We start from the raw sequence: 15,770 nt of genomic DNA, 5'->3' as shown, positions 1-15,770 counted from the left end.
AGTCTAATCTTATATTTAGAAAAGACGCTAATGAAATTATGAAAAGTTGCAAGTCACTGTAATACTTATGTGGCATCTGCCAAAAGTGACTCAGTAATTTATCATCCTCCCCACCCACTGGGAAAAGACTTAAAATAAAACTGATTATGATTCTAAAATGGTAAGGATAATCAAACGCTTGTTATAAACCAGGTTTTTTTTTAAATTCAGAAATGTGTACATTTAATGCATTATTCCTCCTCCACTCCTGAAAGCTGATGCTTCTTCAAATGGACTGCATCTTAGAATTAAGGAACTAGAGCATTAATTTCTAATAAATATACTACTCCAATCCCACCCATTGCCAACACACCACCATCACTTATAAGCAAGCTCTTGAAGTGCTCACAACTACACGTATCAACACAGACAATAAATCACTTAACCAAGCACCCAAGCTTAAGCAGCAGATATTAGCTATAGTCTAATGAGATTATAAACACAAGAGATTCAGTGTTTCTAGAATACTGAACAAGAGGTGTCTGTGGTATTGAGAGTACTCAGATGGTAGCCTGTGGCACCCTTTAAACTGAAGTTTTAAAATTCTTCAATGAAGTCAATACTATTAATTTCATGTTTACTTTATGAGTTTTGTCAAACTTTTCAGTTCTTAAATGATTAATCATGACTATTTAAACACAAATTTTCCTCTCATCTAATCATTTTCATTCTATCTCGAAGTTTAGCTTATTCTTTTGTCTACAATAGCCATTTCATTTTACTGCATCTGAAATACACAACCATATACAAAATTTTTCAAATGTGCTTTCAAATGCCTACAAAGAGTAGATCATGTTTCAAATTTACATAAAACCATACTACACCAATTTACCAATATAAATATAAGTCTTCGTACCTGTTTATTCCATTCTATTTAGACAGCAACACTAACAAAATTCTTAATGTATATGCCCCCACCACCTGTACTCTTTCCCTATGCTATCATTTTGACACTTACAAAAGAACATCTCAATTCAGCAACCAAGTTTTACAACTACCATTCCTACCAATCAAATGGTAATGCACCAAGATAACAATTCTCTTGTGTTTTAATACATTAAGAGTACATTATTTACCTATGACTGAAGGACTATGCCTTCCTTTATAAAAAAACAAAGATAGTCACATCAATTTAATTCCATATATATGATGCTACCTATTCAATTTATTAAAAATTATAATAAACATAATAAACTAGTGCTCCAAACTTATGCTGTTCACGTGGAAGACACTATAAGACACAATAGAGACTGCCTGGCAATAAGAAATACAAATTCCTTCTATAGAGATGGAGAAATAAAAGGACAAATCTAGTTGTCTAAAAGACAATTCACTGTACACATTTTATTTACAGTTTTGTACACTGTCTTAATATGAATGGGACCGCTTTTCTACTTGAGCCATTTTTTAACCAAAGCAAAACAACCTAAGTAATACAAAGTGTTAAAATACAGCATAAAGATACAAAAACAGACATACTAATTCTAATTAGGAATGTAATTATGATGTTACATTTTTTTTTTATAATCCACAATTATGTTTAGGAAATCACACAAACATAGATCACTGATTTGAATGAAATGCATAAATTTGTAGCAAAGCTTTGTAGTTACAAAAAAAAACAAAAAAATTACCAAAGAATGCACAAAATTAATGTTTATTCCACCTTTGTGTCATATTCCTGGATCCTTCACCAATGTTACATGAGGAAAAAAACAAAAGCAAAACAAATGAAAAACTGAAATCAGAATCACTAATGTTATCAAGTAGGGAAACAAATAAATTAAAATCTAGCAGCCATCAGCAAGAGTACAGCAAAGACAATGCTGTAAAAAGAAACAAAGAAAATTGCTAGAAAACTGTATGCATCATACTCTTTCAAACCAGCAAAATATGCTCCTGCATACAATGGAACATAAACAGAATTTTTTCCTTTAAGGTATAGAAATGCAAGTTCTTTTTTGAATATTGTGGATGGGTAAAATGTGTTTATAATGGTAATTCTACTAAGCTATTACAGAGTGGGCCAGGAACACATTCATGGATTCTGGGGATGATGTGTACTGTAATTCTTTGATTGGGATAATGGACACTCTAGCCAAAAAAAAAAAAAAAAAAAAAGTGAACACAGAAGTACAAGACAAAGGCGAATGAGACTTCTCTTATATCTTAGCAACATTTAGATGGAAATCAAATTTAAATGCAGTCCACTCTGCTTTGGAAGAGGCTTTGGTTCAGCTCCCAAATCTCGATTGCTTGACGCAGTCTCCTATGAGAATACTCAGAAGGTGTCTTCTTAAACAACAAACCTATTTTTAGTGGTGGAGCCGCTCTTAGTAGCTGTGTCTGCATGGGACTGATAACCAATCACTATCTTTGGAGGAAGTCCTAACCTTTCCTTGTATACCCTCCTAGAAGAAGCAAAAGAAAAAAGGAGCTGTTAATTTTTATTCACACACACCAAATTCAGATTATTCTTTATATATAAAAAATATCTAGAGAGTGAAACAGGACATTGCATACACTTTTCCTTTCAACAAAATATACTCTTCATTTCCACAACAATCTTGGCTAATCACTTAAACAATATTTGAGATTCTATTATGTTATCAGGCATTGTAATTATTAATCAATAATAAGCAAAGTATGGACAGTTCCTGGGTGTTTATAGTATTTGATTATTTATAAACAAATAATCCCACATACATAGGGTAGAGCTGTATCACATGCATAATTTATATAAAATTAATGCCTACATAGGTCTACTTTAATTCTCTCTAAAATGCTACAATTATATTTTTCATATAACACATAATAAATATTGTATGATACTGCAAATTACATTTATCATACTTATTACTTTATGGCATTTTGAGGGTAATTTACATACATGATTTCTGCCTTATATACTAACTCTGCAACCTACTTTCCAAGTAACATGTGACTCTATTTTAAGAATAAACTATGATGAGTGCCAAAAGTGAGTAAGTATAGGGGTTGTGATACTAACAAAGATGATCTAATCTTATCTTTGAAATTAGAGAAAGTTCCCCTTTAAAAGTCACGAGGTAAAAAGTAAAATGCTGAGAAAATGAAACACATCTGAAGGCTGGGGAACAAAAATAAGGCTGTGTGGTGACAGTCCTTAAGGAAGAAAATACGAGCAAAAAGGCTGACAAGGTAAAATTGGGGACAGATCATAGAGAGCATGACAGGTAAATTTAGGAATATAGATATTTATTCTAAAGAAAAAAATAGCAAAACTTCAAAAATAAGCATCAAAATAAAATAAAAGGGATATATATTTTCATGGAGCTAAATTCTCCAATAGGATACTAGGGCAGTTTTATTCATACTCCACCTTCCAGAAGATTCTACCTTCCTTCAAATAAAGGTTCGAAAAATAATTTCATGATAACTAAAATTATAAATATTATCAGAGGTATATTACGAAACAATGTATTCTTTTCCATTATACATAATCATTAAAAATGCCAGAAAGCCAGAGCACTGCACTGAGCCATATAACTTGGAAGAATTTAAAAAAAAAAAAAAAAAAAAAAAAAATCTTCCCAGGGCAGCTGAGTGGCTCACGAGGTTAAGTGAAGGACTGACTTGATTTCGGCTCAGGTCATCATGATCTCACAGCTCCTGAGTTTGAGCCCCCAGTCTCACTCTGCACACTGACCACGTGGAGCCTGCTTGGGATTCTCCCTCTCTCCCTGACCCTTCCCTGCTCGTGTTCTTGGTCTCACTCAAAATAAATAAATTAATAGTCTTCCCTTGAAAAACTGAAGTCAAATGTTTTACAAAGATTTCAATAATTTTTAATATTGACACAAATACAAGATTTTCACAGGAAAGAAATTCATGCTCATTTTTTTAATTGATTTCCAACATGAAATCCCCACAACTATTAAGTTTTGATGCTGACAGAAAGATTAAGAATATGATGACAAATTGGGGCACTGGGTGGCTCAGTCAGTTAAGCACCTGACTCTTGATTTCGGCTCAGGTCATGATCTCACAGTTCGTGGGATCGAGCCATGCGTGGGGCTCTGTGCTGACAGGACAGGGCAAAGCCTGCTTGAGATTCTCTTTCTCCCTCTCTCTCCCCTCCTCTGCTCATGCTTTCTCTCAAAATAAATATTAAAAAAAAAAAAAAAAAAAAAAAAAAGAACATGATGACAAATTAACAGTCAACTTCTTTTACCAAAAACCTCTGTAGAAATGAAACCTGGAAAATCCCCATGCTTTTTTTTAATAAAGAAAGGAATTATGTTCATAGGAGAATTCATAATGTTTGAAAAAAAAAGAAATCACAAAGGGTAAACCGAACATTCTGTGACCTATGACCAATACATAATTTTAATACAAAATTTAAAGTCAAATTTTACTAATTTAAATGTAGTGAAAAGAAATTCCCAGTTAACACTGACAACATTTTGGGGGGAAAACAACAGGCAATTTTTGCAAGGAATAGTATTTACCAAAAAAAGTGTCAAAACATATACATGTGGGTTTTAAATATGGACAAAATTAAGATACTATCACTTAAATTTCACTGAAAATGTTATGTACAGTGATTACAAAACATGCACAGGATACACATATACCACTTGTCAATGCTCACTGAACTATTATGGGTGTTACGTATTCATGTTATGTTATGGTTATAAAATAGAAAAAAGACTTAATATTCTCATTTGATAAATGAACAAAATGCCACACACCAGAATTCAGGGTTCTGGTGATTATATACTCCATTGCTAGGAAAAAGAATTTTACAGAAATTAAAAAAAAATATGAACAAGACACTAAAAACCACTAGAGTAGTTCAAGATTATTAAAGTGTTTATGAAAACACAAGGAAAATAATGATCTACGAATCCAAGTATTTTTAAAGCTATAAATAACAGTACTTCTGCTTTTAGTTATCTTAATATTTTAAAGGAAGTGTACAAACAGCAAAACTTACCCTATATGTGTAACAGCCTCTCTGTTTTCACATTCAGTAGTCCATATTGCTATCTTATCACCTTTAGCTCTAACATTAACAACAGCTCCACATACATCATCACTGTAGTCATCAAAAGATTCTCCAATAAGGCACAGCAGCTTAAAAAAAAAATTAATCCCAAATTAAATAGATTATATACTGCTTATTAAACTGCAAATGTCCCTTATGTGTATACACACAAAACTAAGAAAGTTTCTAAATCAAGTTGTCTTCTTGAATGTCTAAATTATATTTATGTTTATAGTTCTTTGTCCTGACTTTTTAAGAATTCACATGTTTCTTTATTTAATAACAAGAACACTAACAGTTGTTTTAACTTTTTCAGCAAATGGGGCAATTGATATCAGGGGACATATAAAAGGCAAATTATCTTAATATTCATTTGCTCTGCTGCTGCTTATACTTGCCAGCAAACAAATATTAATAGAATGACTGAAGAGTTGTCATTATATTAAAAATAACCAAATAGTTACTCATGGTTAGATTAACTGCCTCTTGTTCTTGCGGTTTTTCAGAGCCATTTTTTAATTTTTTTTTATTGTGGCGAATATATATAAAATTTACCATTTAATAAAGAATTTTTAAAAATTTACCATTTTAACCATTAAAAAAATTTTTTTGAGTATAGATGACACGTGACATTAAACCGCTTTAACCATTTTTAAGGGAACGGTTCAGTGGTGTAAGTATATTCACAACTATCACAACCATCCATCTCCAGAACTTTTGTCATCTTACAAAACTTTAATGTGGAATTCTAAAATGGTATTTACTGATAATCTCCCCCAAAAGCAAAATTAAGTCTCTCCATTTACCAAAAAAAAACTCCTATTCATTCAAATATTCACTAACTGCTTAATTAATAAGTGCTAACTATAAGCAAGACACTGTGCCGAATGCTGAAAATACACAAGAGACTATCATCCTTATTCCCGACAGCTTGGGGTTTAGGACTTCCCACTATACAAAATGTCAATTATTTCTTATTTAATTTACATCTTATAAAGCCAAATTTCCAGATTATATCATAACATAGAAGATGAATAATACCAAGCTACAATTTCACTGTTTGCTTCACTGATATAAAAAATTTAGTATACAAAGTAATACTCTAACAGGGTTGTAAAAACTTACATCATATAAAATGTGAGGCTCTATAATTTTGAAGTTAATGAAATGACCAGGATGAGCTTACTGTGGAAGGTGAGAGTCAACTGCCTATCACTTTCTATCTGATCTGTAATGTGGTACACGGTTTCACTGTGCCAGTATGTAAAATATACAGTATTCACATGATAGAACAAAATTAATTGCCGGCTTAGATTTTATAGGGTGGACATTCTTATCTTTTCAATTAAGTAATCAATGTAAAATGCAATGCAAAGTAAGTTTTAATATGCCAAAACTACTTTATAATTTTAAAACCTTACTGTCTCTAGCCAAAAGCGATCCAGATCACTTCGTCTCTGCTGTTTGTTCAATGTAATTAACCATCGTCCTCCTCGTTTGTTTTTCTCATCTTCCCACATAGGCTCAATACCATCCTAAAAGGTTAGTAGATAACAATATCAGACAAAATTGTTACTTTAACTGAAGAGATCACTAGAAAGAGCAAGCAACAACTCTGTCAACTTTTTACTTTATTCTCCATAAAACTTATTGATGTAGTGGGGGGAAAAGCATACAAGAATTAAAGCCAGAAGCATGAGATTGGAGAATTAGAGACTTGACTTAGATACTTCTAGCTATCAAACCTTGGATTTCATTTAATTTGGAGGTTCTTAAACACTGAGTAACAGATAACTTTGAAAAATTACATACATTTCTATGCCTAAAAAATGTATGTAAAAATTATGCAATTTGAGAGTTAATGAATGCCCCTCCACCCCCCCACCACTTGACAGAACCCACTTATAAATATCCCAAGGACCAATGCACCCCAAGTTAAGAATACTTGACAAACTCTGGACTTACTTTGGTCTACTCAAATATATAAAGAGACTAGACTGGATATCAAAGCACTCTGCAAAAATCAACGACAGTGTGTACCCAGAGTCAGACTCTCAATTTCAATTATTTATAGCAATAAGCCAAAATTGGTTAATGCTAAAGTCTAGTAAAACTAATTTAATTATTCTCCAAACCTCAGAGCATTAACTATTCCTAAGTTTCTGACAAGAGTTCTTAATGAATAACTGAATGGTCCAGTCTTAAAATATATGAAATCACCAATTAAACATACCTTAAAAAGTGAGTAGTCACAGCCAGGCATTAAATTACTAGACAACTGGATGTGGTTGTACAGACTAGGTAAAACAAAAGGACAATTATAAACATAAAATATGTAATGCAGAGTTTAGGTGCTCACACATACATTTAGAGAATATGATAAAAATCAAAAGATAAAAGTTTATGTTTACTCGTTTTTCTATTGAGTCAATTTCTGAACTGGACCAAAGAGATACCTTAATAATGGTCAGTTCAAGAATCAGCATTTGATGATTTTCAAGGCAATATTTTTAATGATTTTATTTTGACAAAAGTATATTTTGATGTATTAGTTAACTCAATGCATACATATGTATGTATGCGAATCGGAGACTAGGTGGGATGAAGTGGCTTTAAGTACGTGAAAGAATTTATGGCGCTATTAACAAGTAGTTTTAAACACATAAGAGGATGCCTGGGTGGCTCAGTCGGTGAAGCGTCCAACGTCGGCTCAGGTCATGATCTCACAGTTTATGAGTTCGAGCCCTGTGTCCGGCTCTGTGCTGAAAGCTCAGATTCTCTGTCTCCTTCTCTCTCTGCCCCTCCCCCAGTTGTGTTCTGTCTATCTCTCTCAAAAATAAATGTAAAAAAATTTTTTTTTCAGCACATAAGACAAACCAAGAGAAAGCAAGATACACTTCCCAACTCTCAGGACTGCATGACTGAAATAAAATAACACTAATATCCATGAAGGTATCCAAGAGTAGAACAGACCAATGGGTCTCAAATATCACAATCATTACTAGTCAGTCAGCATAGCAATCATTTGGGAAGCTTTCAAAACAAAACGACAGTTCCAGGACCTACTCCTTGTGATTTTAATCCCTTAAACATAGGGTAGAGGGGCACCTGAGTGGCTCAGTCGCTTAAGCCTGACTCTTGGTTTCAACTCAGGTTATGATTTCACGGATCATGAGCTCAAGCCCCGCATCTGACTCTGCACTGACAGCACAGAGCCTGCTTGGGATTCTCTCTTCTTCTCTCTCTGCCCCTTCCCTATTGGCACTCTCTCTCAAAATAAATAAATAAATAAATAAATGTACTCTCTCTCTCTCTCAAAATATCAATGTAACAGAGTAACACTTGAGATGACTTAGATACTCACCAGCCTGAAGGTAGAAGGCTAAATCATTTGATCTTCTAAAGTTTCTTATAGCAAAATTGTTATAAAATTGGCAGCAGAGTAAGAATGCTTTGCCTGTCTCTAATATTAGATGCAGAAATATGATCTTTACTACATCTGCAGACCATGGACAATGCTGTTATCTTTAGTCAGATTCTCTTGATGCTATTTTAAACAAGTCTAGAAATACTTCAAGTAGTCTTAAGAAAGATTCTGGCATCCTTTGAATCATATTCCACAGGGTAATATATAAATTCAATTTGGTAGGAGGGAGCATAAGGCTGAATAAGGTCTGTCGAGTTACTCTACTTAACGGTCACTCTTCCCAAACTACATTATCACTGGCAGCTCCCTCTAGGCAACAACAGAGGCCTGGATACTAGCAGTAACTACAAAATTAGGACCACTACTTTATAAAATTAATGGACAGGGTGGAGTAGCTGTCTTCAATGGCATTCAAGGTAGATATGACCAATGCTTCTTTATGTGCCTCCTTTCTCCTTCATGATGCTCTAAGGTCTCTTAGCAAGTTTACAGTAATGAAAATTTGTAATGACACAATCTAAACAGAATCAGAACACTATAGACAAAACTGCATAAATCCCAAAGGGCTCGACAGTTGTTTACCACTACATATGCCAGAAAAAAATGAGAAATTAAGAAGTGCTTAGATATTCACAGAAAGCTAAAGGATTCCTTCATATGTCTAAATTACACTATAAAAGTCCACTATGCAATGACATTGCTTACACATAACTAAAGTGTGCAGCCATATTCTAAATTAGAGGCCCACTTAGAAACCTCATTATGTACAATGGTGAAAGCTAACCAAACTAAATAAACGCAGCTCTGATTCCGTGGGGGAAATGGTTCAAGACTCTTGCTCTTCCTCCTCCATAGGAGACTTGGTTTAGAAGACTCAAATACAATTAAGGGAAAAAAAATCATCTGATGTTTTGATGAAGGGCAAAATAACCTTAGTTTAACTAAACAACCAGATTTATGAATAACTGGGGATTTAAATATAGTTTCATTACTTAAAAAAAACAGTCAATGACTGCAATATGAAGTGACCACTCTTAAAGTGCCTACTTGCCTACTTCACAATTTTACAGTTTTCTCTAATTATTCTATGCTTTTTTTCCTCAGTGATTCAAACGTATACTAAATGTCTATTATGGGCAAAGCACTGGAAAGATACAGAAGAATATTGTTTCTGTCCTGGAGGAAGTATACATATATGAATCTTCTGACAATCTGTTCTTAGTGTGGGCAAAATATACTCAGGCATACGGTTATGTTAATACAGAAGAGCTGCTCATTGATTCAATACAGATACATGATCTAAAAATGCACCAGATGTACAAATTAGAATTTTTAGGTAACTGCTAGTTAATTTACAGCTCTTAAAAATCTTTTTAAACAAGTTTTATCTTTGAAATGGAAATTACTTTCCAAATAAAATTACATACTAAATTAACTTTGTTTTAAAGAATCAATATTATAAAACGTCTTGAAAAGACTTTACAATTTTATACTGAGTCAAGCAAAGGTTTGACCCCCAAATCTGAACTTTTTGCTAAATCTGAAACAAAATCTCAAAGGTATTTCAACTATTCTTCTTGAAGTTGATCAACTAACATCAAAGACACTTGGACAAACCTGAATTTTGAGGACTTCAGTTTTTTAAATCTCAGAATCCTTACTACAGGAAATCCCAGATGTTATACCAAAAAGAATTTGCACAAATGGGAACCTAACAAAGCTCTGGAGTATAGGACAGATGTATCTAGGCAACCAAGAAAAGGACATGTTCCAACAAACTGTCAAAGTTCTAGAAGCAATAAAGGACTTTCAAGAGAAGAATCTTTTGGGACAAGGAATAAAGAATATACACAGGGCTAAAGGATGATGAGACTGAAGGTTTCTAAATGATGAGAAATAATCAAACAGTTGTGAGGAGATGGAAAAACAAAAAGGTAGGTCTACAGATGAGTATTTATTAACTATTCACCGTCCCTTCATTTTATGAGTGATTTAAAATGAAAAATTACACAGTTCATAAAATAAACATTCTAAAATGGTTACTTACGCCCAAAAGTCTTCAACAGTATCAAACTTAGAGATCAGCCGAAGGTTTGCTTGCCAAGTTTTGCTTTTATCATTTTTAAAAAACCAGAGTGCCCATCTACAAGTAAAAAGTCAGTGTTAAAAAAAAAATGGTAGTTTTATTACACTCACATTCCTAGCAGCATTCTTCACAATAGCCAAAGGGCGGAAGCAACCCAAGTGTTCACTAACAGATGAACAGATAAACAAAATGTGGTATAAACAAACATACAGTAGAATACTTATCAGACTTAAAAAGGAGATTCTGAGAATGAACCTTGAGGACATTAAGTGAAATAAGTCAATCAAAAAAGACAAAACATTATGATTCTACTTGAATTAGGTACCTAAAGTAATGAAACTCACAGAGGCAGAAAGTAGAATGGCAGGGGCTAGAAGGAAAGGGAATGCACAACTGTTTAATGAGTACAGAGTTTTAGTTATGTAAGATGAAAACGGTTAAGATGGTAAATTTTATGGTATGTGTATTCTAACACAATTAAAAATTTGTTTTAAGAATAATTTTAAATGGTAGGTTACACTGGCAAAAAATGAGTTTTCTTTCATTTTTAAAGTATGTATTTTATACCTACTTCATAACAGATTCTCTGCTATACTTTACAGACCCATTGGGGCTCATCCCGCAGAGTAATTCACAGAAATGTAGTAGAGAGACAATTACAGTGTGCTAAGTGCTATAACCAAGATATCAAGCAGTTACTCAAGAAAAAAGAGTGGAAGTACTTAACCAGAAAGGAAAGTAGGGACAAGAAGGCTGGATCTTTAGAGAAATGAAAAGGTATTAGCCAAGAAGGGATAATGGGACTTCTAAAAAAGAGGGGAAACTATTAATAAATTCTGTTTACTCAAACACACCAATAGGAAAATAACAAAATAAAGAGATTCATTGAGTAATGCTACCATAGATATATTTTGAAATAATGTATACTAGTTTCTCCATATCTGTATATACCTGTTAAAAGTTTTATTCTAATACCTGGAAGATAAACTCCTGTCATATCAAAGTTATAATTAAATATCCCAAGATAACATCTTTAGTACAATTATGTTGTCTGAATTACTATACCTAAGGTAACTCAAAAGGAGAATTTTATTTTCTCATTGACAAAAATGTTACCAAAAGATAGGTTTCCAAACTGATACATATATATATATATATATATATATATATTTATTTCATAACTCCATGATTAATGTTTGGATAATCAGACATAAAAATGAGATGCATTTCAACATCCACTTGATAATCTGAATTTGCCAACCCACTATCAAGGAAGATAAAAAAGAAAAAAGGAAAGGCATAAAAATTATTAAACATAAATGTAAGGTCAAGTACTATACTTTGGTCTTCCAAAACTAATTCAATCTTTCCTCAAAAAATTAAAAATTGAACTACCACATCGTCTAGCAATTCTACTTCTGGGTATTTATCGGAATAAAATGAAAACACTAACTCAAAAAAAATATATGCACTCTCATGTTCATGCAGCATTACTTACAAAGTCAAGATGTGCAAACAACGTCAGCGTCGATCAAACAATGAATGGATAAAATAAGTGTTGTATGTACGCAACGGATATTTATTCGCCCACCCCCCCCAAAAAAAAAAAAAAGGAAGAAATCTTGTCATTTGCAACACTGAATAGACCTTGAGGGCATTATGCTAACTAAGTGAAACAAAGAAATAAGACAAATACCATATGATCTCATTTATATGTGGAATCTTAAAAAACAAAAAAACCAACCTCATAGACACAGAGAACAGACTGGTTGCTAGAAGTAGGGGTAGGGTGAAAAAGGGTGAAAGCAGTCAAAAGGTAACAAACTTCCAGTTATAAAATAAATAACTCCTAACTATGTAACATACAACATGGTGACTACAGTTAGTAACAATGTATTATGTGTATGAAAGTTGCTAAGAAACAATAAAAGTTCTCATCACAAGGAAAAAAACTTTGTAACTCTATCATGGCAGATGTTAAGTAAACTTTCTATAGTGATCATTTCACAATATGCATAAATACTGAGTTATGTGCTACACCTGAAACTAATATAATAGGTCAATTATATCTCAATTAAACATGATACCAAAATTGTCTTTTTGTCTTTTTTACTGCACTCAGCCATTAAACATGCAAAAATTTATCCTAATAATTAGATGACTAGGCAAAAATGTTGTACAAGAATGTTCTTAATACTGGAAAATTTGGAAACATCTTACGTGCCTTCAACAAGGGATCATTTAAATCACAGTTATCAAAATGTGGTTTGCAAGACACTTAGGGGACCCCCAGACCCTTATCAGAAGATGTGATAAGTAAAAACTATTTTCATAATAATGCTAAGGCATTCTTTTACTTTTCACTGTGTTAACATCTATACTAATGGTACAAAAGCAATGGTGCAGTGAATCTGCTGGTGTCTTACAAAGTTTCATACAGTGGGACCGAACTGTATTAGTAGTCACTATACCCTTTATTATCACCACCTCTCACAGTAACAACGTTTTAGCTAAGAATACAACTGGTGAAGCAGTAATTATTGGTTTCATTAAATTTCAATCTGTATACAGTCTTTTTCATACTCTGCAAAAAAATCAAAAACGACAAAAAAACACTTCTGCACACCAAAGAACAATGCTTAAAAAACTGAACTGTGAAATGAATTAGCCACTTTTTTCATGGCACACCACTTTAACCATGACTGACAGATAAACCATGGTTATTTCTTGAAAATGAAGTAGTGAGCCTGATGCTTTACTGTGGGCTTTCAGGAGAAAAATCAGAATTTTGGATATCCTGCATGTGCCCCTGTTGAGCTTGACAAACTTACTAAAGTTTAGTACTAGTGATACAAATATTACTGTTTTGATACTATATAATGAAAAGTATCAATATCCAGAAGATCTGTATAACTCACTGTTTTCCAAATGACCAGTGATGTTGCAAAATCATGCATGAGTAAAAGATCCATTCCAAATGCAAGACAAGCCAATAGATTTTTTTTAACATAACAGAGTAGGAAAAGTTCTTGGAGGGGCACCTGGGTGGCTCAGTCAGTTAAGCGTACAACTTTGGCTCAGGTCATGATCTTAACCGCTCAAGAGTTCAAGCCCATGTTGGGCTCTGTGCGGACAGCTCAGACCCTAGAGCCTGCTTCAGATTGTCTCCCTCTCTCTCTGCACTTCCCTGACTCATACTCTGTCTCTCAAAAACAAATAAAATACTGGGGGAAAAAAAAAAGAAAGAAAGAAAGAAAGAAAGGTTCTTGGATATGGTTTCAGATTTTACATTACAGGTGACCTATAAGAAACCTAGTATCAAAGAAGAATAGCTATCATTAGCTTAAAAGGCTATTAAAAACCCTCTTCCATTTTCCAACCATGAATTTGTGTGACTTCACATTTTCTCATACTTAATATAAAACAACTTATCTCCTCCATAGACTGAATGCAGAAGCGGCTATAAAAATACAACTAACTTCTATTAAGTCAGGCACTTGAAGGGATTTATAAAAACGCAAAGATGCTATACTTCCCATTATATTTTTAAAATATTTTTTCATATAAAATATTTATGTTGGGGTGCCTGAGTAGCTCAGTCGGTTAAGCATCCAACTTCAGCTCAGATCACGATCTCACAGTTCATGAGTTTGAGCCCGGCACAGGGCTCTGCAATGACAGTGTGGAGACTGCTTGAGATTTTCTCTCTTCCTCTGTCTCTGCCCCTTTCTCCCTCTCTCTCTCTCTCAAAATAAATAAAATATAAATACTTATGTTAACATACAATGGATTTTCTAAATGAGTATTTAATTTTACACATTCTCGGCTTTTTCTAACATAATAAATGGAAATAGATAAAAATCTATATAACCAAAGCTTTGTGAAGTCTTCAATAACTTAAAAAAATTTTTTTTAATGTTTATGTTTGAAAGAGACACAGAGACAGAAAGCAAGCAGGGGAGGGGCAGAGAGAGAGAGAGAGGGAGAGACAAAACCAAAGCAGGCTCCAAGCTCTGAGCTGTTAGCACAGAGCCCGACAAGGGGCTCAAACCCACGAACCGTGAGATCATGACCTGAGCCGAAGTCTGGCGCTTAACCTACTGAGCCCACCCAGGAGCCCTTTCAATAACTTTTAGGAGTATAAAAAGTCCATGAGACCAAAAAGTTTGAGAACTGCTGACTTAAATAACATATACATATATAAAAGAGACTACCATGCAGTTATTTAATAGAATAATTATGTGGGTAGGGGTGCCTGTGTGGCTCAGTTGGTTAAGACTGACTCTTGGTTTCAGTGCAGGTCATGATCTTTCTCGGCTGTGAGAAGAGCCCTGTGTGTTCAGCATGGAGCCTGCTTGGGATTCTCCCTCTCTCTCTCTCTCTCTCTCTCTCTCTCTCTCTCCCTCCCTCCCTCTCACTCTACCCCTCCCCCACTTGCGTGCACATTCTCTCTCAAAACAAATAAATAAACTTTCAAAAAAAGGGGGGGGATAATTATGTGGGTAAAGTTATCCCTAAGACGTCAGACATGAAACCCAGAGCCATGGAGGAAAGGTGATATTGGACTACATAAATATCAAAAACCTGTGGGGTGCCTGAGTTAAGCATCATCCAACTCTTGATTTTGGCTCACAGTCATGAAATCATGAGATCAAGTCTCCCACCTGCCAACGCTCCCCCCAGCATTGGGCATGGAGGTCTGTTTGAGATTTTCTCTCCCTCTGCCCCTCCCTCCCCCACCAAAAAAAAAAGACGTGTAAAAAACATAATTCCACAGACAATGCTATAAGACAAATGATTTGGTAATTCATTTTCAACCTAATGCCCCACCTGGATGAGTTAGCATCCCTAATTATAGTGCTTGGAATTAAACTTTAAAAGATACCACCCCTCCACCTCAACAGACAAAAGAAATGAGCAGACTGTCCACAGATAAAAACAAAAATGATCAATAAATATGAAACTGCTTTGGAACTTCAATAAAAGAAATGCAAACAAAATGACAAGACATTGGTTTTATAAATCAGAATAGGACCAGTTCATCTGGTCCTGAAAAGACTGATGGCACCAATTGGCAAAGATGTAGAAACCAGGAACTCTCAAACTGCTAAGAGCCTAAACTGATAAAAGGAGGATAATTTGGCAATTATCTACAAAAGTTAGTCTTTAACCTAAGAAATCTGAAACTT

The 15,770-nt window shown here is 33.9% G+C and overlaps 1 protein-coding gene across 5 annotated transcripts in view; it reads right to left on the bottom strand.

The window, feature by feature from the left end:
• Positions 1-1,356: 1,356 nt before the first annotated feature.
• Positions 1,357-15,770, bottom strand: part of EIF4E (eukaryotic translation initiation factor 4E) — a 48,058-nt gene continuing 33,644 nt past the window's right edge. For all 5 annotated transcript variants that reach the window (XM_042935844.1, XM_042935843.1, XM_042935842.1 and 2 more), the window contains 5 exons: positions 10,543-10,638; positions 7,302-7,365; positions 6,490-6,603; positions 5,018-5,157; positions 1,357-2,450 (listed from right to left, as the gene is read on the bottom strand). In XM_042935844.1, the coding sequence (XP_042791778.1) occupies positions 2,336-2,450; positions 5,018-5,157; positions 6,490-6,603; positions 7,302-7,365; positions 10,543-10,638 (529 nt within the window). In that variant the 3' untranslated portion in view covers positions 1,357-2,335. The remainder of the gene's footprint in view (positions 2,451-5,017; positions 5,158-6,489; positions 6,604-7,301; positions 7,366-10,542; positions 10,639-15,770) is intronic.

Source organism: Panthera leo, chromosome B1 (genome assembly GCF_018350215.1).
Source record: "Panthera leo isolate Ple1 chromosome B1, P.leo_Ple1_pat1.1, whole genome shotgun sequence".
NCBI lineage: Eukaryota > Metazoa > Chordata > Mammalia > Carnivora > Felidae > Panthera > Panthera leo.
Note: the sequence above shows the minus strand (reverse complement) of the source record. Positions and strands in the feature narration are given on the sequence as shown.